The 14,159-nt window shown below is 44.2% G+C and overlaps 1 protein-coding gene across 1 annotated transcript in view; it reads left to right on the top strand.

Annotated features, from left to right (window-relative positions):
• The window catches only part of LOC122556982 (synaptopodin 2-like protein), a 98,593-nt gene that overhangs the window by 38,329 nt on the left and 46,105 nt on the right, over positions 1–14,159 (top strand). Inside the window, exon 2 of the mRNA XM_043704216.1 lies at positions 4,123–5,226. Coding sequence (XP_043560151.1) covers positions 4,842–5,226 — 385 coding nt within the window. The 5' untranslated portion in view covers positions 4,123–4,841. The remainder of the gene's footprint in view (positions 1–4,122; positions 5,227–14,159) is intronic.

The raw sequence follows: 14,159 nt of genomic DNA, 5'->3' as shown, positions 1-14,159 counted from the left end.
TCGCAGCTGGGGAAAGGCCAACTTTACTGACGCGAGTTAGCAAAGAGTGGGCGGGAAACAAGTACGAGAAAATAAATTGATGTCAGATCCAGTGGGAGGGAGAAACGTAGGAACAGGAGGAGGCCATCAGCCCCTCGAGCCTATTTCACCATTTAATTGGCTCGTGGTTGATCTGTCGCCTTACCCCATATTCCTGTACTTCTCTACTTGAGTACATGTGACAATAAAATCTAAATCTTCCTGCCTTTGGCCCATATCCCTTTGTACCATTGCTTAACAAACATTTGTCAATCTCAAATTTAAAATTAATAACTGACCCCGCATCAACTGTCACTTGTGAAAGACAGTTCCAAACCTCTACAACCCATTGTGTATAGAACTGCTTCCTAACTTCTCTCCTGAACGTTCAGGTCCTAATTCTTACAGATCCACAATGCCATTCGGGAAGAAATTTCAGGATTTTGACCCAGCAACACTGAAGGAACGGTGATATATTTCCAAGTCGGGATGGAGAGTGGTTTGGAGGGGAACTTGTAGAGGAGTGGTGTTACCATGTATCTGTTGCCCTTGTCCTTCTAGATGGTAAAGGCTGCAGATTTAGAAGGTGTTCTGGGAGGAGTCTTGTAGATTTGGAATTTTAACAATGAAGAAGGATGGAATAGACAGGCATTGTTTTCTTTGGAACAGCGGAGACTGAGGGAAGTTTGAATCGAGGTGGATAAAGTTATGAGGAGCCTGTTGCAGAAAGGAAGAACCTATTCCACTTAGTAATAATCAGAGAACATTAATTTAAGGCATTCAGCAAATAGAACATAGATTAGAACATAGAACAGGACAGCACAGCACAGGCCCTTCGGCCCTCAATATTGTGCTGGCCTTTTATCCTACTGTAAGGTCAGACTAACCTACATATTCTTCATTGTACTACTTTCCATGTGCCTATCCAAGAGTCGCTTAAATGTCCCTAATGTCTCTGACTCTACTACAACCGCATTCCACACACCCACCACTCTTTGAATAAAGAACCTACCTCTGACATCTCCCCTCAACCTTCCGCCATTCTACTTAAAATTATGCCACCTGGGAAAAACTCTCTGCCATCTCAACATTTGTACACCTCAATCAAGTCACCTCTCGTCCTTCTTCGCTCCAATGAGAAAAGCCCTAGCTCCCTCAACCTTTCTTCATAACAGTCCAGGCAGCATCCTGGTAAATCTCCTCTGCATCCTCTCTAAAGCTTCCACATCTTTCGTATAATGAGGCGACCAGAAGTGAACATAATACTCCAAGTGTGGTCTAACCGGGATTCTATAGAGTTGCATCATAACCTCGCGGCTCTTAAACTCAATCCCCTTGTTAATGAAAGCCCACACACCATATGCCTTCTTAACAACCCTGTCAACCTGGATGGCAACTTTGGGGGACCTATGGATGTACACCTCAAGATCCCTCTGTTCCTCCACACTGCCAAGAATCCTGCCTTTAATCCTGTTTTCTGCATTCAATTTCGACCCTCCAAAGTGAATGACTTCACACTTTTCCAGGTCAAACTCCTTCTGCCACTTATCAGCCCAGCCCTGTCAATGCCCCATTGCAACCTACAATCGCCCTCCACACTATCCACAACTCCACCAACCATTGGCAGACTTACTAACCCACCCTTCCACTTCCTCAGCCAAGTCACTTATAAAAATGTAATTTATAAAAATTACAAAGAGCAGAGAGTCCAAAACAGATCCCTGCGGAATACCACTGGTCACCAAGCTCCAGGCTGAATACTTTCTATCTACTGCCACCCTCTGTCTTCTCTGAGCCAACCAATTCTGTATCCAGACAAACAGGTTTCCCTGTATCCCATGCCTCCTTACTTTCTGAATGAGCCTACCATGGGGAACGTTACAAAATGAATTGAAACATCTAAGAATAAAGGGCAAGCCATTCAGGACTGAGATGAGGAAGAATTTCTTCACTCAGAGAGTTGTGAAACTGTGGAATTCTGGGGCCAGTTCATCAGATGTATTCAAGAGGGAGCTGGACGTGGCCCCGGCAGTTAAAGGGATCTAGGGGTATGGGGAGAAAGAGGGAGTGGGATATTGAGATTGCATGATCAGCCATGATCACATTGAATGGTGGTGCAGGCTTGAAGGACCGAATGGCCTACTCTATTGAATGGTCCTTCATCCTGTGCATTCCAAAATGTGACAAAATGCTGCAGAATTTAAAGACTCCTCATCTTGCCACTTACTCTTGTTCTAAATACTTTAAATCTATGTCCTTTATCAGTTATCCACCCTCTGGCTACTGGAAAAAGTTTTTTTTAATTCATTCATGGGATCTGAGTGTCGCTGGCTGAACCAGCATTTATTACCCATCCCTGGTTGCCCCTTGAGAAGGTTGGGGTGAGCTGCCTTCTTGAACCGCTGCAGTCCATGTGCTGTAGATTGACCTTGGGTGGTAATTCCAGGATTTTGACCTAACAACAGGAAGGAACAGTGATATATTTTCAAGTCAGGACGGTGAGTGGATCAGAGGAGAATTTGTGGATAGTGGTGTTCCCATGTATCTGCTGCCCGGGTCCAAAGATGTGCAGTTTAGGTGAACTGGCCATGCTAAATTGCCCATAGTGTTAGGCGCATTAGTCAGGGGTACACATATATATAGGGTAGGGAATGGGTCTGGGTGGGTTACTCTTTGGAGGGTTGACGTGGACTTGTTGGGCTGAAGGGCCTGTTTCCATACTGTAGGGAATCCAATCAAAAAAATACTGGACATAGTATTCCAGAATACACTGCCTGAGGTACCATGGAGATCGGTTCAACTGAGACTTTCAGTAGGGGAGCTGGTTAAGCACCTTATGAGAAAGAAATTTATCTGGGTATAAGGGGAAAGACTGGTGTCAGTGGGAACATCCATGTTGCTCTTGCAGACAGACATCATAAACATGATGGGCCAAATACACTCCTACTTCACTGTCATCATTCTGTTTTGTATTTCGTGCCTCAATTTCAGGGTATAAAGCATGGCACAGGGTTTAGCACTGCTTCCTCATAGCGTCAGGACCTGGGGTTCAATTCCAGCCTTGGGCATCTGTCTGTCTGGAGTTTGCACGTTCTCCTCTTGTCTGCATGCAGTTTTGGTCACTTTACTACAGTATGGGTGTGATAGCACAAGAGGGGATACAAAGGAGGTTCACCAGGATGCTGCCTGGGATGGAGAAATTGAGCAATAAACTGAGATTAGAAAGGCTTAGATTATTTTCTTCAGAACAGAGAAGGCTGAGGGGGGACATGATTGAAGTGCATAAAATTATGAGGGGTATGGACAGTGTGGGTGGAGAGCAGCTGTTTCCCTTGGTTAAAGGGTCAATCAAGAGGGGGCATTGTTTTAGGGTAAGGGGCAGAAGATTCAGCAGGTGGTGAAAGTCTGGAATGCACTGCCTGGAAAGGTAGTGGAGGCTGAAAACCCTACTACCTTTAAAAAAATATTTGGATGAGCACTTCAAATATCATAACATTCAAGGATATGGGTCAAGTGCAGGAAATTGGAATTATCGCATTTTCGGTAATAGCTATGTCAGTGCAGACTCGATGGGCCGAAGAGCCTTTTCTGTGCTGTTTGAACCTATGAATCTATAAATCTGTCTGTGTGAGTTTTCTCCGGGTGCTCCAGTTTCCTCCAGCAGATCAAAGTTGTGCAGGTTGGATGGAATGGTCATATGAAATGCAGCATTATGGGAGTGGGGTAGGGAGGATGGAATGCTCTTCGGGGGGTCAGTTCAGATTCAAGGGACCAAATGGCCTCTGTCTGCACTGTCGGGATTCTATGATTTATAAAGCAAAGTAATCTCTGTTTTTCTTTTAACTTTCCTAATCTGTCCAATCACCTTCAAAGATTGCGGTGCACAAACATTCAGACGGGTCTCCCTCCCGTCCCCGCACTTTTAAAAAAGTTTTTAACAGATTTTCTGTCCTCAGTCCTCTTGAAAAGAATCCCTCCTTTGCGAGGGAGACAAATGCGAAGAGAGGAACTTATTTTTAATCCTGATTAGTATTTTGAAGGGGGATGCCTCATAGTGACACACACTTGCCTTCACCAATGCATTTTCTCTCATGTTTGATTTAGGTGAAGACAACAGAAACAGAGATGCTTCACAATAAAGGGGGAAGGCTATGGACGGACAGCTAGCAGAGAGGGACACACAGAAAGGGATGTGAGGAACTTCCTTCTTACTGTGTGCCAACGCCAACAACTCTCCATCCAAACACCAAGCCATGGGAAAGGACTGCATGGGTAAGACTCACAGGGCAGAATTAGCACATCATATAGAGGACAGCATCAGCCTGATGTGAAGTTTTGTAGTGCAGCCAGCACAATCTAAGGAGGGTCAAAACTGACTAAACCTAAATGGTTATTTTCTTTCTGAAGGACAAGAGAATTCCTTTCATCTGCTGCTTACTGCCTTGAGGTATCCAGGGCTTGGTTACAGTGTCAGGAGACAATCAGTCAAACAAGGAGAGATTTCTGGGACCTGTCAAAATACAAATACGAAAGCAAAAAGTGAAAAGTGAAGTGGTCTTCCTTCAGAAAACATTTGAACCAGAACCTGCCTTTCTCTTCACAATAAAGTTGATGTCGCACTCAATTGAAATTGTCCAACGAGGAAGCTGATCAGAGGCACAATCGTTTTAATACTCTGCACAAGAGAGGATTTCATTTATATTTTAGGTCGTCCTTTAAAAACTTCTTAAAGCCAAACATAGTCTTTAAAGCGAAGGGACTTCCCATTGCTCTCTATTCCCAGATACCCCGAGTACCCTCACTGACGCAGAGAACCGAGCCACATGGAGCTAGGGGCTGATGTGCCTTTCTACGGCTACTTCAGCAGGACCCCTACTGAGACAAAGGGTCCCAGCTCCCAGCCATTCCTCCTGGATCACCAGGAGAACCATCTGAGGAACTGGGAAGTTGGAGAGGATTGCCAGGCCAGAGTCATGGGCACGGAGAAAGAAAATGGCATTGCCGAGAGCTTGGAGCCAAGTCCCACGATCAGCGAGGGGTCCATCAGGGAGCCAGCCTCCACCCTGAGGGAAGACACCTGCCCCTTGACCATTTCATCTGGACGGGTCACACCAAGCAAGACTGGGACAAGGGGCAGAGGGAAGTGCAGACCTCCCAAGATAGCGCCACCTGTGGCACCAGGTTTGACTCAACAGCAGAGACCAGCAAGTAAGAATTATTTTAATTCCTCCTGGCTAACACTGACTTTTCAAGGCTGACTATATCATTTTTTATAGCCTCAATTAAAAAAAACACAACACATAAACCAGACAGATCAAATGTCAGTAATTCATAAAGACGTGTCAGTCAGTAAGCACATAGCTCAGGCTAATTCTTGCAGTACAGTTACCGAGGTAGAATCACACTGTTCGAAGGGCCAACACTTAGGGAGTGCTACATTGTCAGAGGGGCAATATTGACGGACAATCACATTTTCAAGAGTTAATACAGAAGGACCGTTACCCAGTCGGAGTGGTAATACTAAAGGTGTGCAACTATGGAGCAATTATGTGGGAGTGCCGTATGGTTGGAGGGTGAGTACCGAGAGAGTGTCACAGGGTCAGATGGTCAGTACTGACAGAGTGCCACAGGGTTGTAAAACTGAGGGAATACTGCACTGTCGGAGGGTCAGTACTGAAGGAGTGCTGTATGATCAGAGGGGGTGTACTGAGGGACGACTGCACTGTTGTATGGCTGGTGCTAAGGGAGCTCTGCACCATTGGAGGGCAAGCCTCAATTCAATCTGCCTCCACTAAACTTTCAGGCAGCCATGATTTGGCGATGCCGGTGTTGGACTGGGGGAGTACAAAGTTAAAAATCACACAACACCAGGTTATAGTCCAACAGGTTTAATTGAAAGCTAGTGCTTCCAATTGAACTTTAGATGTCATTGGATCCCAGGGTTATCTGACTGATCCAGGTTGATAGATAGAGTCATAGAGTTATATATCCAGGAACAAACTCTTTGGTCCAACTCATCCATGCCGACCAGATATCCAAAATCAATCTCATTCCACTTGCCAGTACTTGGGCCACATTCCTCTAAACCTTTCTATTCATTTACCCATCCAAGTACCTTTTAAATGTTGTAATTGTACCAGCTTCCATCATTTCCTCTGGCAGCTCATTCCATACACACATCACCATCTGTGTGGAAAAGTTGCCCTTTTTAGGTCTCTTTTAAACCCTTCCCCTCTCACCTTAAACCTTTGCCCTCTAGATTTGTATTCCCTCTCCCTGGGGAAAAGACCTTGACTTTTTACCCTATTATTGCCCCTCATGATTTTATAAACCTCTATAAGGTCAACCTTCAGCCTCTGATGCTCCATGGTAAATAGCCCCAGCCTATTCAGCCTCTCTCTACAGCTCAAATCCTCCAATCCCAGCAACATGTGTAAATCTTTTCTGCAACCTCTCAAGTTTAGCAATATCTTTCCTACAGTAGGGAGACCAGAATTGTATGCAGTATTCTAAAAGTGGCCTAACCAATGTCTGTACTGCCGCAACATGACCTCCCATCTTCGATACTCGATGTTCTAATCAATGAAGACAAGTTGTGCTAAATGCCTTCTTCACCATCCTATCTACCTGCGACTCCACTTTCATGGAATTTTTAACCTGCTCCCCTAGGTCGCTTTGATTGGCAACACTCCCCAGGGCCCTACCGTTTACTCTATAAGTCCTGCCCTGATGTGCCTTACCAAAATGCAACACCTCACATTTATCTAAGTCAAACTTGATCTGCCACTTCTCGGTCATTAGGTCATCTGGTCAAGGTCTTGTTGTACTCTGAGATCATCTTCTTCACAGTCCACTTGTCATCTGTTAACTTCCTAACCATACCTCCTATATTCCCAACCAAATCATTTGTTTAAATGACAAAAAGCATTGGGTCCAGCATCAATCCGTGTGGCACACCGCTGGACACAGGGCTCCAGTCCAAGAAACAAACACTCTACACCACCCTCTGTCTCCCACCCTTCAAGCCAATTTTGTATCTAATTGGGTAGCTCCCCCTAGATCCCATGTGATCTAACCTTGCTGAACAGTCTTCCGTGCGGAACCATGTCAAATGCCTTGAAGTCCATAGAAACAAAGTCCACTGCTCTGCCTTCATCAATCTTCTTTGTGACTTTTTCAAAAAATTCATTCAAGTTAGAGACACAATTTCCCACACAAAATGCCATGTTGACTATTCCTATGCCTTTCCAAATGCATGTAAGTCTTGTTCCTCAGAATCCCCTCCAACAACTTACCCACCACTGACATAAGGTTTACTGGTCTATGGTTCCCTGGCTTTTTCTTACAGCTTTTCTTAAATAATGGCAACACTCCAGTCTTCCAGCATTTCACCCATTGCTGTTGATGATACAAATATCTCAACAAGGGGCCCAGCAATCACTTCCCTAGCTTCCCACAAAGTTTTGGGAAACTCTTGTTTGGGTCCTAGGGATTTATCTACCTTTATGTGTTTTACGACCTCCAACGCCCCCTCTTCTGTAAATGAACTCTTCTCAAGACATCACTATTTATTTCCCAAGTTCCCTAGCTTCCGTATCCTCCTCCAGTAAATACTGATGTGAAAACATTCGTTTAAGACCTCACTGATCTCCTGTGGTTCCCCAGATAGACTGCCATATTGATCTTTAGGGCTCTATTCTCGCCCTAGTTACTCTTTTGTCCTTAATGTACTCACAGAATCTCTTTGGATTCTCTTTAAATCTATTTGCCAGAGTTATCCCATGTCCCCTTTTTGCCCTCCTGATTTCCCTCTGAAGTGTACTCCTACTGCCTTTACACTTCTTTCGGGATTCACTCCATCTGAGCTGTCCATACCTGACATATGCCTCTATCTTTTTCTTGCCCAGAGCCTCAATTCTCTTGTCATCCAATGTTCCCTGTACCTTCCAGCCTTGCCCTTCACATTAACAGGAATATACCATTATATAAATTAGAGAATTATGATCACCTAAGTGCTCCCCCACTGACACCTTCATAACTTGCTCTGGCTTATTTCCCAACATATTGCTCCTGTAGTAGATATGTCCACACAATGAATAAGAAAGTTTAGATTTACAAGTTTTTTTGGTGGGGGTGCAACAGCACATGAAAGAACTTCAGAGAGGAATTTACAAGAACATGGAGTCAGAGATAGGTTCTTGAGGAGGGGAAGTTGAAAGGGCAGGGAAACTGCAGACTTAAGGAGAGGGCAGATCGTACCTAAAGACAGGAAATTATTCATAATATTAACAAACATGGTGGTCAGCAATTTGGTGGGAATAGCAGGAAGTGCTATTCAACTTGGAGAGGAACAAAAGATATGGAGGAGTCCCTCTGTGGCACAGTGGTAATGTCTCTAGCCCTGGACTGGGAGGCCACATTCAAGTCCCACCTATTCCAGAGGTGTGTAATAATATCTCTAGAAGTAAGATAGAACTTGGAAAAACATACAAATTCAAGGTTTGGGTAAGAGAGGGAAAAAGCAGAAGTGACTGATCAGATGATCTCAGTGTTAATATTTAAGCAGATGAGAGAAGAACTCAATAGTGCTTTATGTAGTCTAGCTACATCTGGTAATGAATGCAGCAATATTCTGGACTGTCAGCTTCGATTTTTATGCTCAAGTCCTGAAATAGAACTATGTGACTCAGGCAAGTGGGCCATGGTTGGCGAAATAAACAAAACTCAGGAAACGTGCCCAAAATATATTTAAAATTGTGTTGATTGTATAAATGCAACTATAATTGCAGGCCAGGCATCCTTTACCTGCACATCGAAAAAGCAGCAAGATCTAAAACCCAAAAGTTTTTTTTCAGAAATTAACCTGAACAGACCTGTAGGCACGCTGAGTTCAGGCCCTTTGGAAAAAAACCTTCACTTTTAGGGCTCTTAGTACCAAACGAAGTACTGTGCCACGTGGCCCAAATTGGTCCAGAACAGAACCGAATGGACTGTAGTAATAAATGTAGCACCAAATGGACACAAAGAACAATTAGTGCTGAGATATTTTAAAAAAGCATTCACACACTATTAAGATTTTGATAACATGAATTCATTCTCCAACAGATGAGGGTAGAGTGAGTACAAGAGTTAAATGAAAACTTTGCTTTTGAGATTATTAATAAAAGATCTTAGAGGGTAAGGTAAATATATCCTAAAACCGAAAATATGTTTCATCTATAAAACCCAGTCATGATGTTTTTGGATAAAGGATTCCTGACCTGTACCGTGAAATGAATTGGCATAATCACACTGATATTATTCACTAATGAATGTCACTGGCTGGGTCAGTATTTATTGCCCATCCCTAGTTGCCCTTGAGAAGGTGATGGTGAGCTGCCTTCTTGAACCGCTGCAGTCCATGTTCTGTTTGCATCTCCATTAGGGATGAAATTCCAGAATTCTGACCCAGTGACAGTGAAGAAACAGCAATTTATTTCCAACTCAGATGGTGAGTGGCTTGGAGGGAACTTGCAGGTGGTGGTGTTCCCATTTATCTACTGCTCTTGCCCTTCTTGATGGAATTAGTCATGAGTTTGGAAGGTGCTTTCAGAGGATCTTTGGCAAATTTGTGCAATGCATCTTGTAGATCACACACTCAGCTGCTACTGAGTGTTGGTGGTGCAGTGACTGAGTGTTTAGGAGAGTGATGTCAATCAAGCAGACCACTTTGTGCTGGATGGTGTCAAGGTTTTTGAGTGTTGTTGGGGCTGTACCCATCCAGGTATGTGGGAAGTATTCCATTACACTCCTGACTTGTGTCTTGTAGATGGTGGACAGGCTTTGGGGAATCAGGAGGTGAGTTACTCACCACAGTATTCCTAGCCTCTGACCTGTTCTTGTAGGCAGTATAAATATATGGTGAGTACAGTTGCGTTTCTGGTGAATGACAACTCCCAGGATGTTGATATTGGGTTTTTCAGTGAGAGTAACACCATTGAATGTCAGGGAACAGTGGTTAGATTGTCTCTTATTGATGATGGTCACTGCCTGGCATTTGCATAGCGTGAATGTTACTTGCCACTTGTCAGCCCAAGCCTGGATACTGTCCAGGTCTTGTTGGATTTTGACATGAATTGTTTCAGTACTTTGGAGTTTGTAAATGATATTGAACATTGTACAATCATTATTGATCATCCCCACTTCTGACCTTATGATGGAGGGAGGGTCATTATGAGCAGCTGAAGATAATTGGGGCCTAGGACACTATCCTGAGGAACTCCTGCAGAAATGTCCTAGAGCTGAGATGACTGACCTCCAACAATCACAGCTATCTTCCTGTGTGTCAGTTATGACTCCAACCAGCAGAGAGTTTGCCCCTGATACAGACTGATTCCAGTTTTGCTAGAACTCCTCAACATTCAGTCAAATGCAGTCTTGATGTCAAGGGCTGTCACTTTCACCTCCCCCTCTGGAATTCATCTCTTTTGTCCACGTTTGAACCAAGGCTGTAATGAGGTCAGGAGCTGAGTGGCCCTGGTGGAACCCAAACTGGGCATCACTGGACAGGTTACTGTGGAAACAGGTGCTGTTTGATAGCTCTGTTGATGGAACCTTCCATCACTTTATTCATGATTGAGCTAGTAGTTATCTGTCTGATCTCATCGTCTGACTGACCCCATTATTTGACAGATCCAGGATAATCTGACCGATCCCACTGTATGATTGACTGTTATCCTACTGACCCCATTGCAAAATCAGCTTTCAGAGGTGTTTAGTTTCAATCTTTTATGGAAGACTGGCATCACAGGCAAGGCCAGTATTAATTACCCATCCCTAATTGCTCTTGAACAGAGTGACCTCCTTGGCCATTTCAGAGAGCAAGTAGGAGTCAGCCACCATTGCTGTGGGTCTGGAGTCACATGAAGGCCAGACCAGAGAAGGATGGCTGATTTCCTTCTCTAAAGGGCATTAGTGACCCAGACAATCGATTATGGTCACCATCATTAAGACTAATATTTTATTTCAGATTTTATGAACTGAATTTAAATTCCACCAGCTGACACGGTTGGGATTTGAACCCATGACCCCAGTAATCAGTCTGGACCCTAGTCCAATGACATTAGCACCACATCTCCATTTCCCAGGCAAAATTTCCACACTCCTCCTCTCAAGTCTCCTTGCCAAATGAGTTGCAGCCACTTCTTATTGTGTTCATAAGAAGTATTTCAATGTAAGAACGAGGGAAAGCTAATTAGGTGAAGGAAGGCACATGAGCCAGCTCAAAGTCTATGTTGTTTGAGTACAGAGCATGCTGCAATCATTGCTATAACCATTAGTAGATGGTGGGTGGATAAAGATAAGTATGAACAGCAGAGAAGTTTGAACTCTGTGCTGCTTACCATCTGTCCAACTTTTTTGAACTCAGGACTTTTCAGAATTACTTGGCTCACATTTCGTGATCGCTGAGAGGATAGAATGAACTTGCATTTGTATAGCATCTTTTTTTATTCACTTCTGGGACGTGAACTTCGATGGCTGGGCCAGCATTTCTTGGCAGTTCCTGGTTACCCTTGAGAAGGTGGTGGTGAACCGCCTTCTTGAACCGCAGCAATTCATGTGCTGTAGTTTGACCCACAGTGCAGAAAGGGTGCTATATTTTCAAGTCAAGATGGTAAGTGGCTTAGAGGGGAACTTGTAGGTGGTGGTGTACACATGTATCCGCTGTCCATGTCATCCTCTTTGGAAGTGGTTGTGGGTTTCTAAGGTGCTGTCTAAGGATCTGTGGTGAATTTAAACAGTATATTTTGTGGATGGTACACACTGCTGAGCATTGGTAATGGAGGAGACTGGATGCTTGTAGAAGTTGTGCTAATCAAGCAGGCTGCTTTGTACTTGATGGTATTAAGCTGCTTGAGTGTTTTTGGATCTGCACTCCTCCACGCAAGTGAGGAGTATTCCATCACACTCCTGACTTGTGCCTTGTAGATGGTGATGGAAATGTGTTGCTGGAAAAGCGCAGCAGGTCAGGCAGCATCTAGGGAACAGGAGAATCGACGTTTCGGGCATTAGCCCTTCTTCAGGAATCAGTAGAGGGAGAAAGAGAGCTTCTTCAAGGAAGGCATCCTTGTAAGAGGATTTGCAGTAGGTTGAAATCTTTGAGGAGAAAGTGAGGTCTGCAGACTGCACTCCTCCACGCAAGTGGGGAGTATTCCATCACACTCCTGACTTGTGCCTTATAGATGGTGGACAGGCTTTGGAAAATAAGGAATTGGGTTACATACCGCAGTATTCCTAGCTTCTGACCTGCTTTTAGAATAGAATCCCAACAGTGTAGAAACAGGCCCTTTGGCCCAACAAGACCACACCAACGCTCCAAAGGCTAACCCACCTAGACTCATTCCCCTACCCTTTGTTTACCCCTGACTAATGCACCTAACCCTAAACGCTATGGACAATTTAGCACGGCCAATTCACTAACTAGCACATCTTTGGACTGTGGAAGGAAACTGGAGTATCCAGAGGAAACCCACACAGACACAGGGACAACATGCAAACTCCACACATAGTCGCCCAAAGCTGGAATCAAACCCAGGTCCCTGGTGCTGAGGCAGCAGTGCTGACCACTGAGCCACTGTGCCACCCCAAGTTGCCCTTGTGGCAACTGTGCTTATATGGCACGCTTAGGTCAGCCCAAACCACTTAACAGCCAATGAGAAATGTTGGAATGCCCAAATATGACAGCCAATTTGTGCACTGCAAGTTCCCACAAATATCTAAGTGGTGATAACTGCTTGCTTGGTTATTTCTATTTTAATCACTCATGGAATGTGGGTGTTGCTGGCTGGGGCTATGCCCAGTTACCCTTGAGCAGGTGATGGTGAATTACCTTCCTGAACCATTGTCGGCCACAATGCCATTAGGGAGGAAGTTTCAGGATTTTCGACAGTGAATGAATGGCGATATATTTCGAAAATATGGTGCTGTTCTTCCAGCTTGTGCTGAGCTCCGCTGGAGCACTGAGACTGAGATGTTGGCCAGGAAACAGGGTGGGATGGCACCTCATTTTCCACTTGGAAATTCTATAGCTTTCTTAACTCAATGTTCTTAAGTTTTAGGCAGCTTCTCTCAAATCCTTACCCCAACCACCCATATACCAGTCCTTGCTTTCACATGGTCTGATATTACACACAAACCGTTGTTAGTCACTAACAGACCCCATTATTTATTCTCCTCGATGGATTGTTATCCACTCCTTTGTCTGTCCAACTGTTTTTCTCTTTTTTTGGGTTCTATCCCCACCTATCGTTTACTCCTTATCCCCTCCCCACACCCTACCTTCTGCATAAAATCAACTATTTCTGAGTTATCATCAATTCTGCGGAAGGGCCACTGCATCAAAACGTTGATTTCTCTTCACAGACCTCTTGAGCTTTTCCAGCAATTTCTGTTTTTGCTTCTGATTTACAGCATCCACAGTTCTTTCAGTTTTTACTTAATCCTTTTGATTGTTGCCTTTGCCATTGGATAGATCAATGTCAGCAGGTCCCTTCCATTTCTCTATAGTTAATCACAGGACTCTGACACCATCTTGACAGCGATAATGCCAGCAATCCTTACTCTGAGGGCATGGTTTCAGATCCCACCACAGCAGCTAGTGGGACTTCAATTAACAACCTAGATTCAAAGCTAGTCTCAGTGATGGTGACCATGACAACCATTATCAACGGCCCCTTTAAGGGAGGGAAGACCACCGTCTTTACCCGGTCTGGCCTTCATGTGACTCCAGACCCACAGCAATGTCGTTGATGCTCAACAGTCTCTGAAATGACTGAAAGATATCAGTCGAGGGATGGGCAACAATTGCTGGACTTGCCAGCAACTCCCAAATCCCATGAATGAATAAAGGATTATCATTTTGCATTGTTCCAAAGTTATTTCCATCACACTACAACAGGCTTTTTGCCCATTATTGAAAACTATCCTTAGTGCTTAATGCCAATTATCAAGCGACAAGTGGAATATAAGGCCTAGCTGGATTCTGGGGTCTTACATCGAGTAGGGAATCAAGGCCATGGAGAGATTCACTAAGATGACCCCAGCAATCCACAATGGTGAGGAAGGTTTGAGAGAAACTGGGTTCTCTTGATTAGAAAAGAAAG

This window comes from Chiloscyllium plagiosum, chromosome 14 (genome assembly GCF_004010195.1).
Source record: "Chiloscyllium plagiosum isolate BGI_BamShark_2017 chromosome 14, ASM401019v2, whole genome shotgun sequence".
Lineage (NCBI taxonomy): Eukaryota > Metazoa > Chordata > Chondrichthyes > Orectolobiformes > Hemiscylliidae > Chiloscyllium > Chiloscyllium plagiosum.
The sequence above is the reverse complement of the archived record's forward strand: the minus strand, read 5'-3'. Positions and strand labels throughout refer to the sequence as shown.